At 44.4% G+C, this 16,345-nt stretch overlaps 1 protein-coding gene across 1 annotated transcript in view; it reads left to right on the top strand.

The window, feature by feature from the left end:
* The window catches only part of prss12 (serine protease 12), a 251,895-nt gene that overhangs the window by 153,499 nt on the left and 82,051 nt on the right, over positions 1-16,345 (top strand). The window contains exons 5-7 of the mRNA XM_078546933.1: positions 5,868-6,046; positions 6,971-7,112; positions 15,962-16,164. Of these exons, the coding sequence (XP_078403059.1) occupies positions 5,868-6,046; positions 6,971-7,112; positions 15,962-16,164 (524 nt within the window). The remainder of the gene's footprint in view (positions 1-5,867; positions 6,047-6,970; positions 7,113-15,961; positions 16,165-16,345) is intronic.

The raw sequence follows: 16,345 nt of genomic DNA, 5'->3' as shown, positions 1-16,345 counted from the left end.
TATCTGTGCTGTCTAGGTGTCAGCTGCCTACTCCTTGTTCCCATGTTGATATTATCCCCCCACCAAACAATGTCTGAAGACTTGGGGAGTTTGTTCGACTAATGATTGTTGAAGCAGACAGCTCTGAATTATTAACGCAAGGAATTGTGGATTCAGCTTTCAACTGTGACTAATTTGAATCTGCCCTATTTTCTGTGGTGAGTTTTAGCAGTTCTCAGCTGAGCTGCTAAATGGAGCACTGCACGCAGTAGCAGATGCTTCTGTCTCTGGCGGAGTGGTGGGGGTTGGGGAGTGAGGAAATTCAAAGAGCCCTGTTCTGTTGAGCCATAGTTCCTGCGAATAATCAAGAGGACTATGAATGGTGCCTATGACCCAAACTAACATTACGAGGGAATGTGAGTGGTAGACTGAGATGTAGAGCTGTCTTTTCAACCATTTGACCCAAGGGTTCAAGTCTAGTGCTGGTGGAAAGAATATTGATAGTTCACAGTTTAATGAATTCCTAATGGGCCAAAAAGAGCACCCTTACGTACGGTACTACAATTTAACGAATCAAATGTTTGCTACCAAGTGATTTTTCCATATATCTCTCATTGAGGTAATGGTGGAATTCCATTTCCCTTGTGTCAGCTGAATTTTTTAACAGAACAGGCAATTGTAGTGAAAATTATATTCCGGAAAAAAAACTTTTATCTTTTAACTTTTCCATCTGTTCAGAATGGAAGTTAATGAGTCTTGGAACAATATTTCCTTAAAGGAAAAAAGTAGCTATATGTCTGAGCAGTCCCCAAGGAGCACCCTTTCTTTACATTTAACTTAAAAAAAATCAGGCTGCACAGGAAATTCCAGCTTTAAGTCTCTCATGTGACAATTTAACATATTCCTTCTGAAACTTCACATATGCCCTTTTTCTGTGCACTCTCAGGGGTAGATTTTGACTGTGTGGTATTGTAAAAAAGGTGACAGTGAATCAGCAGCTTGTTTTATATCTCTCCCAATTTTTATTTCCATAGCTTCACCATCACCCATTTTACACTATCACAGTCAAAACCTACCCCTTTGATTTCCTCAAAGAATTCAATTACAACTAATCAAGCACAGCCTGCCCTTTACAAATCCATGCAGAATCTATCCGATTAGCCCATGCCTAATTTCATCCTCGATTATATTTCCAGGAGTTCACCTAGTGCCGAACTAAATCTGACAAGTTGATAAATGTCTTATCGCTTTTCCCCATTCTTGAACACTTCCCAATTCAAATATTTTGGAAAATTATCATTAGTGCTTCTGCTATCTCCTCCTCACTTTCCTTCAGTATTCTGGGACCAACACCGCCCAGGCCTGGTGACGTTTCAGGAGGTTTAAGCAGTGGAAAACGAACGAAAATCTGGCAGGAATACCTCACCTGCTTTTAATATAGTGCACCTTGATTCCTCTCACTCCCCAAATGCAGAGGTGTAAGTCATCCAAACCTAGACGACAGGCAGGTGAGGCTCAGGAAACAATCTGATTTTCCTCTTTCTATCATCACAGTTAATTCCAGTTCCTACCAGAACAGGGAATACAGTGGACCCTGGACCAGCAGCAGCAATTCCACTCAGGATAGTGGGATTCCTACTAGAACAATCCTTTCCCTCTTTTAACTCCATTCGTACCTTTTTTTTAGAAGTCCAGTGGCTCATCACAAGGCTTGTCAAATTCTTAAAAAGACCCTTCAAGACACTCTTGCTCCCTTTAAAAAGGATTCCTTTTTTTCCTGGTGCTGCAGCAGTTTTCACGCCTGCACCTTTCTACCTTGGCAGTAGCGGAGTCCCTGTTGCCATTGGGGATCCTGCTAAGGGCCTGTCTTACACGTTTAAGCAATCTGAACCACAATGGGCAGAACTTTTATACCTCGTGGTGACCCCAACGCATCTGTCTCCTGTAATAATTCTTCCAGAAAATCCTTAGGTAAGCATTCCACTTTCACCTTCCTTCGTATAGGATGAGGGACAATGCTCTGTGAATATAAAACAACATGTTTTGAAGTTAACCTATCTATAAAATCACTTAATGAGATTTTGGATCTCAGTTCTGTTTCCATTTCTTCTAAATGGCGTATTGTATGAAATTATTGGTTAGAGCGAATTATAATCAGTGAAACCATCTCAAGGTTCATAAGGCACTCAAAGCCAAAGTGTTCAAATATTTCAAAAGTGAAATACTGTGGATGCTGGAAATCTGAAACAAAAAACTGAATATGCTGAAAATACACAGTCGGTTGGGCAGTATTGGTGGAGAGAGAGAGGGCTGAATATTACGGGGGTGAGGGGTATTGGGGCGACAGGGGTGCGCGGACAGCTCGTCACCCCGGGAGTAAAGTCGGCTTGGAGCCGACCCGCTCCATGCTGGCCTGTCCTGCAGCCATAACATGCTGCAGGTGGGCTAAACAGGGCCAGTGTGGGAATTGTCCCTCGCTAGGGAGGAGGTCCCGCCCTCAGGAGCTGCTGGCCAATCCGCTTGGCCGGCAGCTCCATCAGTCCCAGCAGCACCAAGAGCTCTTTAACGGGCGCTGCTGGGACTGTAATGAATAAGAAGGGACAATGGATGCCCAGAAACAGGTAAATCCAGGGTCTTGGGCAGAGAGGGTTTGGGCAGGATATGAAGAAGGTCGGTGGGGTGTGGGTGGTGGGTTTAAGGCTGCAGGCAGATGGGAAAAAAGGGGTTTCTATCTTATGGAACTACCCCCACAATCCGCAAAGAGCAGCCCTCCAAGATAGAACCTCCCCCCACCTCCCCCTTATCGCCCTTTGAAGAAATTATTTTAAAAATTGGGCTGCCCACTCTCACCCCCACTCATTCCCACAAACACACACACACTCTCCCACACACACTCATACATAGGGGGAGGCAGTGGCATAGTAGCATTGTCATTGGACTAACATTCCAGAGGCCTGGGTGAATGCTCTGGGGGCCCAGGTTCGAATCCCACCGTGGCAGGTGGTGAAATTTGAATTTAGTAAAAGTCTGGAATAAAACTCTGATGATGACCATGAAACCATTGCCAATTGTTGTAAAAACCTATCCGGTTCACTGATGTCCTTTAGGGAAGGAAATCTGCCATCCTTACCTGGTCTGGCCTACATGTGACTCCAGACCCACACCAATGCGGTTGACTCCTAAAGGCCCCTTGGGATGGGCAATAAATGCTGGCCCAGCCAGTGATGCCCAAATCCCATGAATGAATACATTAAAAAAACAAACACACACATACTCATTCCCACACCAACACACACACATATCTTTCATCAGAAAGCTGAACCCAGGCCTGAAATGTTAACTTTGTTTCTCTCGCCATAGATGCTGTCAAATATTTGTTGTTCTGGTTCATACTGTTGTCTGAACCGCTGATATATTACTGGAGGTTTAGCAGAATGAGAGATGATCTTATTGAAACATATAGGATCCTGAGGGGATTTGGTAGGGTGGATACAGAGAGGATGTTTCCAGTTGTGGGAGAGGCTAGAACCGGGGACACAGTTTAAGAATATGAGGTCTGCCATTTAAGATGGAGATGAAGAGAATTTTTTTCACTTAGGGGGTCATTAGTATGTAGAATTCTCTTCTCCAGAGAGCAGTGGAGGCATGGGTCATTGAATTTATTCAAGGCAGTGTTAGACAGATTTTTGATAGCCAGGGAGTCATGTGTAATGGGGGCAGACAGGAATGTGAAGTTCAGGCCACATTGAATGGCGGTGGAGCAGGTTCGAAGGGCCGAATGGCCTACTCCTGCTCCTAAGTCCTATGTGCCTATGTAACACTCCAACCGTTATGCTACACACGAATTTGATTTAGCTTGGCGAATGAATAAGAGTTTCTTTTCATGAAAGCCTCAGTATTCTTTTCACTTGGACAGGTAGAGTTCTTCAAGAGAGAAAAATCATTAGTGAATATTTATAGAGCAGAATCAGTGAATGATTTAACTTCAGAGTTCTTAATAGCAATTGAACATGAGTAAAATATCTTAACTATCCATCCCTGATATCAATAAGGCCACATGGTGGCAGCAAACAAATCTACTTTGAATCATTTAGAGACCTATCAGACCGAAGCCTATTGATGTTATTTTTCTGGAGGTGCCATGTATGCAATGAAACGTTGTTTTATGGAATGATATTCCAAGTTTTTAATGTAAGTTCTTTTTGTGGAAGTTTTTAAACTGAAATTCCATGGTATTCCTGAGTGTTCCCCCAGATTCTCACAATAACTACAGAGAGGCCCCCAGTGAAATACCGTAAATGGCCCTACCACCGCTGCTGGTCAGGGGGCTGGCAGGCGGGTAGCAGTACATCCTGGAGCCTCTCATTGGCACACAAGTATTTCTGTTTGAGAGGAGAAGTAGATACACAGACAACCTAGTGATTGGCCTTCACCAATGCCACTTTGTAAATGAATACAAAGAGAAGCGCAAAGTGACTCACTCACGACCTTATTTATTTTTTAATCCACCTCTACAGTGAAATTCATGCTATCTGCTTATCCTTTTCTTTTGATGGCTTATCTGAGTTTAAGAACTTACAACCATGGGCAAACTCATCCCAGATTTGCACTAATTGCAGTAACGGGTGTGACAAGTGACGTTTTACATGCCGGTCGCAATGGCTGCTTTTCACGCTGTATCATCCCAAACCTATCGCATTAATTTTGCATTCCCGGGATACACATCATTTTGATGGCGGGCCGGCTGTCATTCGCCCACCACGCCGTCACCTCGCCGCTTCATCATGCCAGGCACCATATTTGAAGTACAGCCGCGCTCAGTGCTTCCTGCCCAGGACTGCAACAAAGAAGAAATGGCCCCAAAAGGCAAGAAGACTGCAGCCCACGAGCATCTTTTGAATGCCGTAGAGGCCCACCGTAATGTCCTCTAGCCCAGCTCTGGCCGCAGGAGGGACAGCAACATTACCTCTCCGGCTTGGTAGGTGATGGCAGTGGTGATCAGTGCCAATGCTGCACAGAAGAGGTTGGCCATCCAATGCAGATAGAGGATGAATAATCTCATCTGTGCAGCCAGGGTATGGCAACCATCTCATCACTCTAAACTCACGCACTCAAGCCCATCACACATTCACTGCCATCCCACTCAATGCCAGCTCAAGCGACATCACCACTCACTCTCTCACACACGCCCTCATTGTCCATTTGGCCTCATCTCCTCTGGAGACTGCCTCCTCAGCCCTTACCATCTTGAGGCTACTTGCACAGATCAACATGTGTTCCCACGCACACCCTGGGATACCCACCTTCCTCAGTACAGCCCTCACCTTGCAGCCCCTTCCCTTGCCTGAGGCCACTTCTCCCCCTTCCCCAAACAAGCCCTAGCCCGGCAGCCATTGAAAAGCCTCCCACATATGGCTAATCTGGTAGGTAGAGACTTGTCCCTGAGCCCCGCCTAAAAGTGATGTGGTGAGGTGTGTGAAGCCTGGTGCTGATGACTGCGAGTGCTGACGGAAGCAAGGTAGACTAACAAACCTTGAAGTGCCAACCGAAGTGCAGGACACCACCAAGCGCACGCCTTATATATGCTGTTATGAAACGCGTTAGCGTGTTTTCTAGCTGACATGGACGATCCAGCGATGGAGGGGACGATTCCAGCGGGCTGGCCTTATAATAATATGCAAATGTATTACAGTGAGGTTCCTGACATCCAAAATAGGTCATGATCTCTAGGTTTGTGTTAACATTTGTATGATTAGATTGTAGAGCAGCAGAAGTTTATATGTCATGACAATGTTCTGTTGCCCTCAGGATAACTGGTAGCAGATAGGAATAATAATGAAAACATGGAACGCCTTTAATATTTATTTGCCATTTTGTCCACCACACAGCAGTCCAGCCAAAGCACAGCCGTTGGCCTATTTTGGAGAGGGTTCCGGCCCGATACTACTAGATGATGTGCAGTGCACAGGGAATGAGCTCTCTATAGACCAGTGTCCAAAGAGTTTGTGGGGAGAACACAATTGTGGGCACAAGGAAGATGCAGGTGTGTCCTGCAACCCTCTTAGGGGTAAGTATAGACAATCAACTGATTTTTAATATGAGCAATGTAATTGTAGTTAAGGCTAAAGCAGTGAATGGGCACAATACCGTACAGCAGTCTAAAAACTTCATTTCAGTTAGCAAACTGGTACAAATTAAGAACAAAATAATTAACTATGGTGCGGTAATAAGGCTTTGTGCTCATGGAAATGAGGAAAAGTTATGCCCCAGCATCCTAAAAATATGTCTTTGATTTCTGCACCTAGGATTAGAAAAAAAAGTTGAAAGGTTTCAGAGTGATGTTTTGCATACCCTGTTTTATTCCTGGATTTTGCACTTTCAAAAGAAGAAAGTGATTAGTAAGAATTATTGCACAGGATTCTGAAAGCAATAGGCCCAAAGCAACATTCAGGATGAGTTAATGTCGAGGTGCACTCTGCTTCTCAGTATATAGTGCTAGATTATTTATAACAATTCACTTGTGTGCTTGTAGGAAGTGCCTTGCAAGGCTGCAGTTGCTCTTATTTTCTTTGCTGTTGGTGGGAGTAGACGAGCTTCAGTTTTATTAATCAAATACATGCAGGATATCAATTGTCCAGGCACTAGGTAATAAAAGTTCTTGACTGTAATAGATAGCCCCCTATGTGCATGCAACATCTGTTTCCAATGGTCATTTGGAGACCTCTCAGGCTGGGTTAATGAAATGCATCAACTGCAACAAATCCTCTTTGATGGAGGGGAAAGTTGCAGTTTTATAATTGGCAGCACTGAGTGAATTTATTTGCAGAACTTAATATTAAGCATGTTGTATTACAGTTGTCCTAAACTAATACTTATTAGTACAATTTTAAAAATACTTTTAGCTTTCTATTATATTGTTATACTGGATGCTTTGATCTTTTTTATTGTGTCTTATATATACTCACCCTGGCTCATTTTTTGCATTGTTCAGATGGTGCAGTGCGCCTAGTTGGAGGGAAGGGCGGTCATGAAGGACGGCTTGAGGTGTATTACGATGGCCAATGGGGAACTGTCTGTGATGATGGTTGGACAGAGCGGAATGCTCAAGTTGTTTGTAGGCAACTGGGATTCAGGTACCGGAGGAGCTTTCTATCTCCAGCTTGTCTATCAAATTGAAGAAACCTGAGAGCCAGGAATTAGAGATATAATTAAAACCACATTGAGGTTGTGACATCATTTCTTGTTTTAACTAATTCAGTGTGAAATCAGCATTTGCTTTACTGTGCGGAATAAAGGATAAGGCATCATATTGCGGATCACTTTTCAGAAATGTTAGATTTGAAAGGACTGTGAAGATTAAAACAAGATAATGCAACAGCTAAGGTTACTCAATTATTTATAATTGATACAGTTATTTTTACATCAGGTTTAAGTCAAATATACTATGAAATGCAGTGCATAAGTCACAACTCGTGGGCTTTTAATCTTCTGGGAACGTGACTTATGTGGTGATCCGAGTGATCTTTGGATGAGAGATATAAATTGTAGGTGTGATTATAAATGTGGCTAATATGTGACGTTGGCATCATTTTTTACGATGCTTAAAATGCTATTAAGGAATCCAAAATCATACAAAACTAAACTCGAATTTTCAAAAGGCATTCGATAAAATACCACATGGAAGGTTGCTTTTGAGCAGGGGGTAATACATGAGGCATGGATTGAGGACTGGTTAAGGGACAGAAAGCAGAAACAAAGGGGCCATTGTCAGGTTGGTAAGTAGTGAGCGTCGCAGGATCAATGCTTGAATCTCAGCTATTTACAATCTATATCTATGACTTAGTTGAGGGTGCTGAGAGTAAAGAACTCAGGATTGCTGACCATACAAACAGGGAAGGTGGTGGCATAGCGGTATTGCTATGTATCCAGAGACCCAGAGTAATGCTCTGGGGGCCGGGGTTTGAATCCCACTATGGCGGATGGTGAAATTTGAATTCAGTAAAAAAAAAATCTGGAATTAAAAGTCTAATGATGACCCTGAAACAATTGTCAAACCCATCTGGTTCACTAACGCCCTTTAGGAAAGAAAATCTGATGTCCTTACCTGGTCTGGCCTACATGCGATTCCAAGCCCTCCACACTCTAAAATGCAAGCCACTCAGTTGTGTCAAACTGCTGAAAAGTCTCAAAGGAATGAAACCAGACAAACCATCTGGCAATGGATCAGCCCTACAACCCTGCAAAGTCCTCTTTACTAACTTGTGTCTCACAGACTAGTAAAGCCTGACATAGTCATCCTCACAGAATCATGGGACAATGTCCCAGGCACCACCATCACAATCTTGGGGCAGGACAGGCCCAGCAGAGGTGGCAGCACAGTGGTATATAGTGAGGAGGGAGCTGCCCTAGGAATCCTCAACATCAACTCCAGACCCTACGAAGTCTCATGGCATCAGGTCAAACAGCAAGGAAACCTCCTACTGATTACCACGTACTGCCGCCCCACGCCACCCCCCACAGCTGATGAATCAGGTTGAACACCACTTGGAGAAATCACTGAGGGTGGCAAGGGCACAGAATGTACTTTGTGTGGTGGACTTCAATGTTTATCACCAAGTAGTGGCTCGGTAGCACCACTACTGACCAAGCTGGGTGAACCCTAAAGGACACAGCTGCTAGACTGGGTCTGCAGTAGATGGTGAGGGAACCAACAAGAGAGAAAAACATATGCTTGACCTCGTCCTCACCAACCTGCCTGCCGCAGTTGCATCTGCTCATGACAGTATCGGTAGGAGTGACCACCGCACAGTCCTTGTGGAGACAAAGTCCCGTCTTCGCATTGAGAATGCCCTCCATCATGTTGTGTGGCACTACCACCGTGCTAAATGGGATAGATTTTGAGAAGATCTAGCAACTTAAGACTGGGCAACGATGAGGTGCTGTGGGCCATCAGCAGCAGCAGAATTGTACTCAACCACAATCTGTAACCTCATGACCTGGCATATCCCCCACTTTAGCGTTACCACCAAGCCAGGGGATCAACCCTGGTTTAATAAAGAGTGCAGGAGAGCATGCCAGGAGCAGCACCAAGGCCACCTAAAAATGAGGTGTCAACCTGGTGAAGCTATAACACAGGACTACTTGCATGCCAAACAGCAGAAGCTGCAAGTGACAAACAGAGCTAAGCGATTCAGACCTAAGTTCTGCATTCCTACCACATCCAGTTGTGAGTGATCGTGGACAATAAAATAACTCACTGGAGGAGGAGGCTCCACAAATAACCCCATCCTCAATGATGCGGGAGCCCAGCCCATCCATGCAAAAGATAAGGCTGAAGCATTTGCTACAACCTTCAGCCAGAAATGCCGAGTGGATGATCCATCTCGGTCTCCTCCAGAGGTCCCCAGCATCACGGATGCCAGTCTTCAGCAAATTCGATTCACTCCATATGATATCAAGAAACAGCTGAAGGCACTGGATAGTGCAAAGGCTATGGGCCATGTTAATATTCCAGCAATAGTACTGAAGGCTTGTGCTCCAGAACTTGCCGCACCCCTAGCCAAGCTTTTCCATTACAGCTACAACACTGGCATCTACCCAGCAATGTGGAAAATTGCCCAGGTATGTCCTGTACACAAAGAGCAGGACAGGTCCAACCTGGCCAATTACTGTCCAGTCAGAATACTCTCGATCATCAGTAAAGTGATGGAAGGGATCATCAACAATGCTATCAAGTGGCACTTGCTTAGCAATAACCTCCTCACTGACACCCAGTTTGGGTTCTGCCAGGGCCACTCAGCTCCTGACCTCATTACAGCCTTGGTTCAAACATGGACAAAAGAGCTGAAATCCAGAGGTGAGATGTGAGTGACTGACCTTGACATCAAGGCAGCATTTGACTGAGTGTGGCATCAAGGAGCCCTAGCAAAACTGGAGTCAATGGGAATCAGGGGGAAAACACTCCACTGTTTGGAGTCATACCTAGCACAAAGGAAGATAGCTGTGGATATTTGAGGTCAGTCATCTCAGCTCCAGCACATCACTGCAAGAGTTCCTTAGGGTAGTGTCCTGGGCCCAACCATCTTTAGCTGTTTCATCAATGAAATTTCTTCCGTCATAAGGTCAGAAGTGGGGATGTTTGCTGATGATTGCACAATGTTCAGCACCATTCGCAGCTCCTCAGATACTGAAGTAGTCCATGTCCAAATGCAGCAAGATCTTGACAACATCCAGGCTTGGTCTGACAAGTAGCAAGTAACATTCGTGCCACACAAGTGCCAGGCAATGACCATCTCCAACAAGAGAGTCTAACCATCACCCCTTGATGTTCAATGGCATTATCATCACTGAATCCCCCACTATCAACATCCTGGGGGTTACCATTGATCAGAAACTGAACTGAACTAGCCATATAAATACTGTGGCTACAAGAGCAGGTCAGAGGCTAGGAATCCTGTGATGAGTAACTCACCTCCTGACTCCCCAAAGCCTGTCCACTATCTACAAGGCACAAGTCAGGAGTGTGATGGAATACTTTCCACTTGCCTGGATGAGTGCAGCTCTGACAACACTCAAGAAGCTGGATTGATTGGCACCACACCCACAAACTTTCACCCCTCCACCACTGACACACAATAGCAGCAGTGTGTACCATCTACAAGATGCACTGCAGAAATTCACCAAGGCTCCTTCAACAGCACCTTCCAAACCCATGACCACTACCATCTAGAAGGACAAGGGCAGCAGATACAGGGTAACGCCACAGCCTGGAAGTTCCCCTCCAAGGCACTCACCATCTGACTTGGAAATATATTGCCGTTCCTTCACTGTCGCTGGGTCAAAATCCTGGAACTCCCACCCTAACAGCACTGTGGGTGTACCTACACCACAGGGACTGCAGCAGTTCAAGAAGTCAGCTCACCACCACCTTCTCAAGGGCAATTAGGGGTGGGCAATAAATGCTGGCCCAGCCAGCGAAGCCTACATCCCTTGAATGAATAAAAAAAAATCAAAGGTGGGTGGGAAATTAAGCTGTGAAGATACAAAGAGGCAGCAAAGTGTAGGCAGGTTAAGTGAGTGGCAAAGAGCTGACAGATGGAGTATAATGTGGAGAAATATGAGATTCTTCACTTTGGTAGGAAGAATAGAGAAGCACAATATTTTTAATAAGTTGAGACTAGTAAAAGTTGGCATTAGGTACCCTTGAATACAAATGACAGAAGGTTAACATGCAGGTACAGCAACCAATTAGGAAGGCAAATGGTATGTTCAATGTTCTTCTTTATACCAAGAAAGGGTTTGGAGTATAAAAGTAAGGAAATCTTGCTGTAACTTTTTTAGGGTATTTCTGAGATCATACCTACAATATTCTGTACAGTTTTGGTCCACCTACCTAAGGAAGGATATACTTGTCTTAGGGGGTGCAATGTAGGTTTGCTAGATTGATTTCCGTGATGAGGGTTGCCCTATTAGGAATGTTTTAACAGAATGGGCCTACATTCTCTGGAGTTTAGAAGAATGAGAGCTGATCTCACTGAAATGTCAAAATTCTTGGAGGACCTGATGGAGTCGATGCCGAGAAGCTGTTTCCCCTGGCTACGGATTATAGGCTGAGGGATCACAGTCACAGCATATGGGGTTAGCCATTTAGAATTGAGATGAAGATTTTTTTTTTTAACTTAGAGGACTGTGAATTTTTAGAATTCTCTATCCCAGATGGATGTAGGTGCACATTCATTGCGCATGTGCAAGACTGAAAGTGATAGTTTTGTGAATAATAAGGGAATCAAGGGAAATAAGGATAGAGTTGGAAAATGGAGTTGATGTAGAAGTCAGCCATGATTTTATTCAATGGTGGAGCAGGCTCACAAGGTTTGAATGGCCTAATTCTTATTTTCTTATGAAGGAACTCTTTTATCCCTCCCTTATTTGTAGTTTTCTTCCTTGTCAACTCTTTTTTCTGAATGTGCTGACTTCACTGGGGTACATGGCCATAAATGGCAGGCGTCTTCCAATACAATGCCCAAGTGGCCATTAATGATATAGGATTCCAGAAATTTGCCTGGCAATGCCATCACAGTTGAGCTAGATCCAGCCTTCGCCCAACCTCAACACATGTTCACTTCCAGCAGTCCTCACAGGAAAGCTTCATTAATGAGAATGAAGGCCAATTTTCCTCTTCCTAACCCATGGTGCTGAGGCCAATTTTTAACACTTAAGGTGAGGGTAGCTAACCCAGTGCAGGCTGGGATCAAACATGGGGCCTTGGTGTTGCATACAGCTACTTACTGATTTCATCAACTGAACCATCACTCTTAGGCCCTGATGAGAAAATCTCTTTGACATTGCAGTCAATAACCCATAGATTTAGGTAAGGGAGACTTCAGTGGGATGAGAGAGAGCCTGTGCATTGTAAACTATGCAAAGCTGTTAATGGGTATTATCACAGAAGATCCGTGGAAGGTTTTCAAAAAATAATTAAATGTTTTATGGAACCAGTTGTTACTTGCCAAAACAAAGAAGCCAAGGATGACTAAAGAAATAATGGTCAATGTAAAAACTGAAAGAAAAGATATGAAAGAATGGAAAAAGATTTTGGTGAATGGGAGCAATACAAATAACAGAAAAGGGTGACAAAATTACAAAAAGGGAGTATGAAAGGAAACTTGTGATGGATATCAAACTAGATGTGAAATTTTAGCAAATATATTAGGAAAAAAGGTGGTCAGGAGTAATGTGAACCTATTAAAAACTGACAGAAACCTGGACCTCTTGAAAACTGGTGGATTGGAAAAAACACTGAAAATTTGATGGTAGATAGGCAATGTTGCTTCTTAAAGAAGTATTACATGGGGCAGGTTCGCGCCCGACCCGCTCAAGCGTAAAATGACGTGCGATGACGTCGGGCGAGCTTCCCGATGTCATCGAGCACTCGCGTAATATTTCGGTTGGTGGGCATGCGCGGGAGTTGGCAGCGCACCCGCCGACAATTACCAGGCCTATTAAATGCACTTTTTCACTGCCCGTCCAACCTTGCTGTATAGCCGAATCGGCCAGGCGGCCTTTGGAATTTTTATGAAACCTCATCCATGGGCGGGACGATGTTTCCAACAGGAATTAAAAATAAAATGAAGATATTTGAATCTCATTTATAACACAACCCTGCTCATGTGACAGAGCCAGATGAAAGGACCTGTTTTTAACATTTTTCAATTCTTTATTTATGTTTTTAAAAATCTTCAGCTCCCTGAGGCAGCTCTGTGCCTTAAGGGAGCTTTCAGTGCGCGCACCCACGTGCATGAGTGAACTTCCGCGCTCGCCCACCTCCCGCCCCCACCCCGGCAGCGCTCAGTGTTGCAGCGCGTGATTCACACTGGCTGGCTGTTAATTGGCCAGTTGTAAAGAACCTTGGTGAGACCGCACCTTGATTATTGTGCACAGTTTTGGTCTCCTTATCTAAGGAAAGGTGTATTTGCCATAGAGGGAGTGCAATGGAGGTTCACCAGACTAATCCCTGGGACGACGGGATTTTTTTTCGAGAAGAGATCGAGGAAACTGGATGTGTATCCTCTAGAGTTTTGAAGAATGAGAGTTGATCTCATTGAAATTTACAAGATTGTTACAGGACGTGACAGGGCAGATGCGAATAGGATGTTTACCCTGGCTGGTGAGTCTAGAACCAGGGGACACAGTCTCAGAAGAAGGGGCAGGCCATTTGAGATTGAGATGAGGAGGAATTTTTTCACTTAGAGGGTGGTGAATCTTTGGGATCCTCTACCCCAGAGGGTTGTGGAAGCCCAATCACTGAGCATGTTCAAGACAAAGATTGATAGATTTCTGGATACTAATGACATCAAATGACATGGGGATAGTGTGAGAAAGTGGCGTTGACCTAGATGATCAGCCATGATTAATTGAATAGCAGAGCAGGCTCGACAGGCTGAATGGCCTACCCCTGCTCCTATGTTCCAAGGCTTCTATGACAATCATGGTGGATATGCTAAATAATTACTTTGCATTAGTACTTACAGTAGAGAAAGAGGATAACATGTCAAACATCCCAAGGAATTTAATATTGGATCAGCAACAGGAATTCACCAAAATTAAAGTAAGCAAATGAACAGTAGTGAAGTTAAAAATGGCACTAACGAGTGACGAATTTCCAGGGCCAGCTGGTTTCATCCCAGGGTTTTAAAGGAAGTAGGTCAGAGTATTGCAGATAGCCAAACTATGATCTTCTAAACTTCTCTTGATTCTGGAACCATTCCATTAGGTTAGACAATTGGCTTATTTCACTCAACTATTTAAGAAAGGTGAGAGTGGGAAACCAGGGAATTATAGACTGGTTAGCCTATCATGAGGAATTTACTAGAACCTATAATTAAGGGTGAAATAATTGAATACTTCAAAAAATTTTAGCTGATCAGAAAAAAAACATGGGGCAGAATTTTACATCCCGCAGGCGTAAAATGGTGCATGATGACATCGGGTGAGCGTCCCGACATCATCGCGCACTCGTGCAACATTTCAGTCGCCGGGTGTGCTCGAGAGTCGGCAGCGCACCCACCAACAATTAAGAGGCCTATTAAGGCCATTAAAGTCTCAATTAGCGGTGATTTTTCACTGCCTTTCCAACATTACAGTTGGTGGGTGGGTGAATCGGCCAGGCGGCCTTTGGATTTTTGAGGAAACCTCATCCAAGGGCGGGCGGGATGAGGTTTCCGATATCAATTAAAAACAAAATGAAAATGTTTGGGCAGAATTTTTATTATCAGTATGTTTAGGTGAGTGAGTCCAAAGTGTGGGCATTTTTTTTGCTGCACGTTTACATCCTTATTTCTTGGTTTTAAATTCTTCAGCTCTCTACCTTCAGGGAGCTATCATTGCGCACTCCCCCGTGCCTGCGCAGACTTCAGCACTCGCCCTCCTTCCGACCCCACCTCAGCAGTGCTGAGCCTTTCAGCGTGTGTTTCATCCTGGCTGGCCGTTAACTGGCTAGCCAGTGTGAAATCGCATTCGGGAGCCAATCGGGGGCGGTGGCGCATTTCCCGGCTGTACCCAGGCTCGCTCACCGTGCCCGCCCCATGACCTGAAAATCCTGCCCATGGGCAGGATTCTTCAGTTGGCATGCAGGGTCGGGCCTGACACGCTGACGCACAAAATGACACACAATGACGTCGGGCATGCGTCCCGATGTCTTTGCGCTGTCTCACTATGTAAGCGGCCTATTAAGGCCATTAAGGAAGTGATTAAGGCAATTGTTAACGATGCCCATCCAACCTTAAGGTTGGCGGGCAGGAGAAAAGGCCCAGCGGCCTTCGTGTTTTTTAGGAAACCTCATCTACGAGCGGGATGGGGTTTCCTAAAGCTTTTATTAATTAAATAAAACATTTTTCCTAAATATATAATCATGTCCCATCTCATGTGACATAGTCACACAAGGGGACATGTTCAAATAAATTTTAAAACCATTTATTTAATCATTTCAAAAGCCCTTCACTCTCCCTGAGGCAGCTCCATGTCTCAGGGAGATTCACGCAAAAGAGCGTTGGCCCCTTCTCTCTCTCCTCCCCCCACCCACATAGGTAGCACTGAGCACTACCACTCGCATCTTAATTGACCCTTCCCCGTAAAATGGCGGCGCGGAGCTGAGTGCGGGCAGCGATCAGCACCACGATCGCCCCCGCCCGCTCCCGCCGAGCCTGCCTGCTGCCTGAAAAATTCAGGCCCATGGATTTGTAAATGGTCAGTCATGCCTGATGAACTTGATTGAATTTTTTAAAGAGCTGAACTAAAATAATGGACAGGGAAATCTGTAAATATGTTATTTATATGGGTTTTTAGAAGACATTTGATAAAGTCCCTCATAAGATACTATGAATTAAAGTTGAATCTCATGGAATTGAAGACAAATTATTAGAAAATTGTCTGAGCAGCCAGCAGTTGTTCTTTCAACTGTTTTTTCTCCCCCACTGTCCCACAGATATGCACAGAATCCTCTGGAAGGTCAGTTTGAAGGAGGCTCTGGACCTATTTACTTGGATGACGTCCACTGCTCAGGTCAGGAATCCTTGCTGTCTTTGTGCCCCAGAAGTGAATGGGGGAAGCATGACTGCAGCCACCAGGAGGATGTGACGGTCATTTGCACACTCAATGCTGCGAATGACATCCATGGAATTCCTTTTGGTGAGCATAGCTCAACAAAGTCTTAGCAAAAAGTTCAAAGAGAGGGATTTTTCTTTTACATTTTGTGCAGTCAAGATGATTTTAATTGAATCAAAAGTAGCAATGACAAAATAATTTTCAGGCAAATCCCTGCATCCACATCAGATTGTTCCTTTTTATACAAAACTGAATCTTCATTTCT

Source organism: Cetorhinus maximus, chromosome 1, assembly GCF_964194155.1.
Source record: "Cetorhinus maximus chromosome 1, sCetMax3.hap1.1, whole genome shotgun sequence".
Taxonomy (NCBI): domain Eukaryota; kingdom Metazoa; phylum Chordata; class Chondrichthyes; order Lamniformes; family Cetorhinidae; genus Cetorhinus; species Cetorhinus maximus.
The sequence above is the reverse complement of the archived record's forward strand: the minus strand, read 5'-3'. Positions and strand labels throughout refer to the sequence as shown.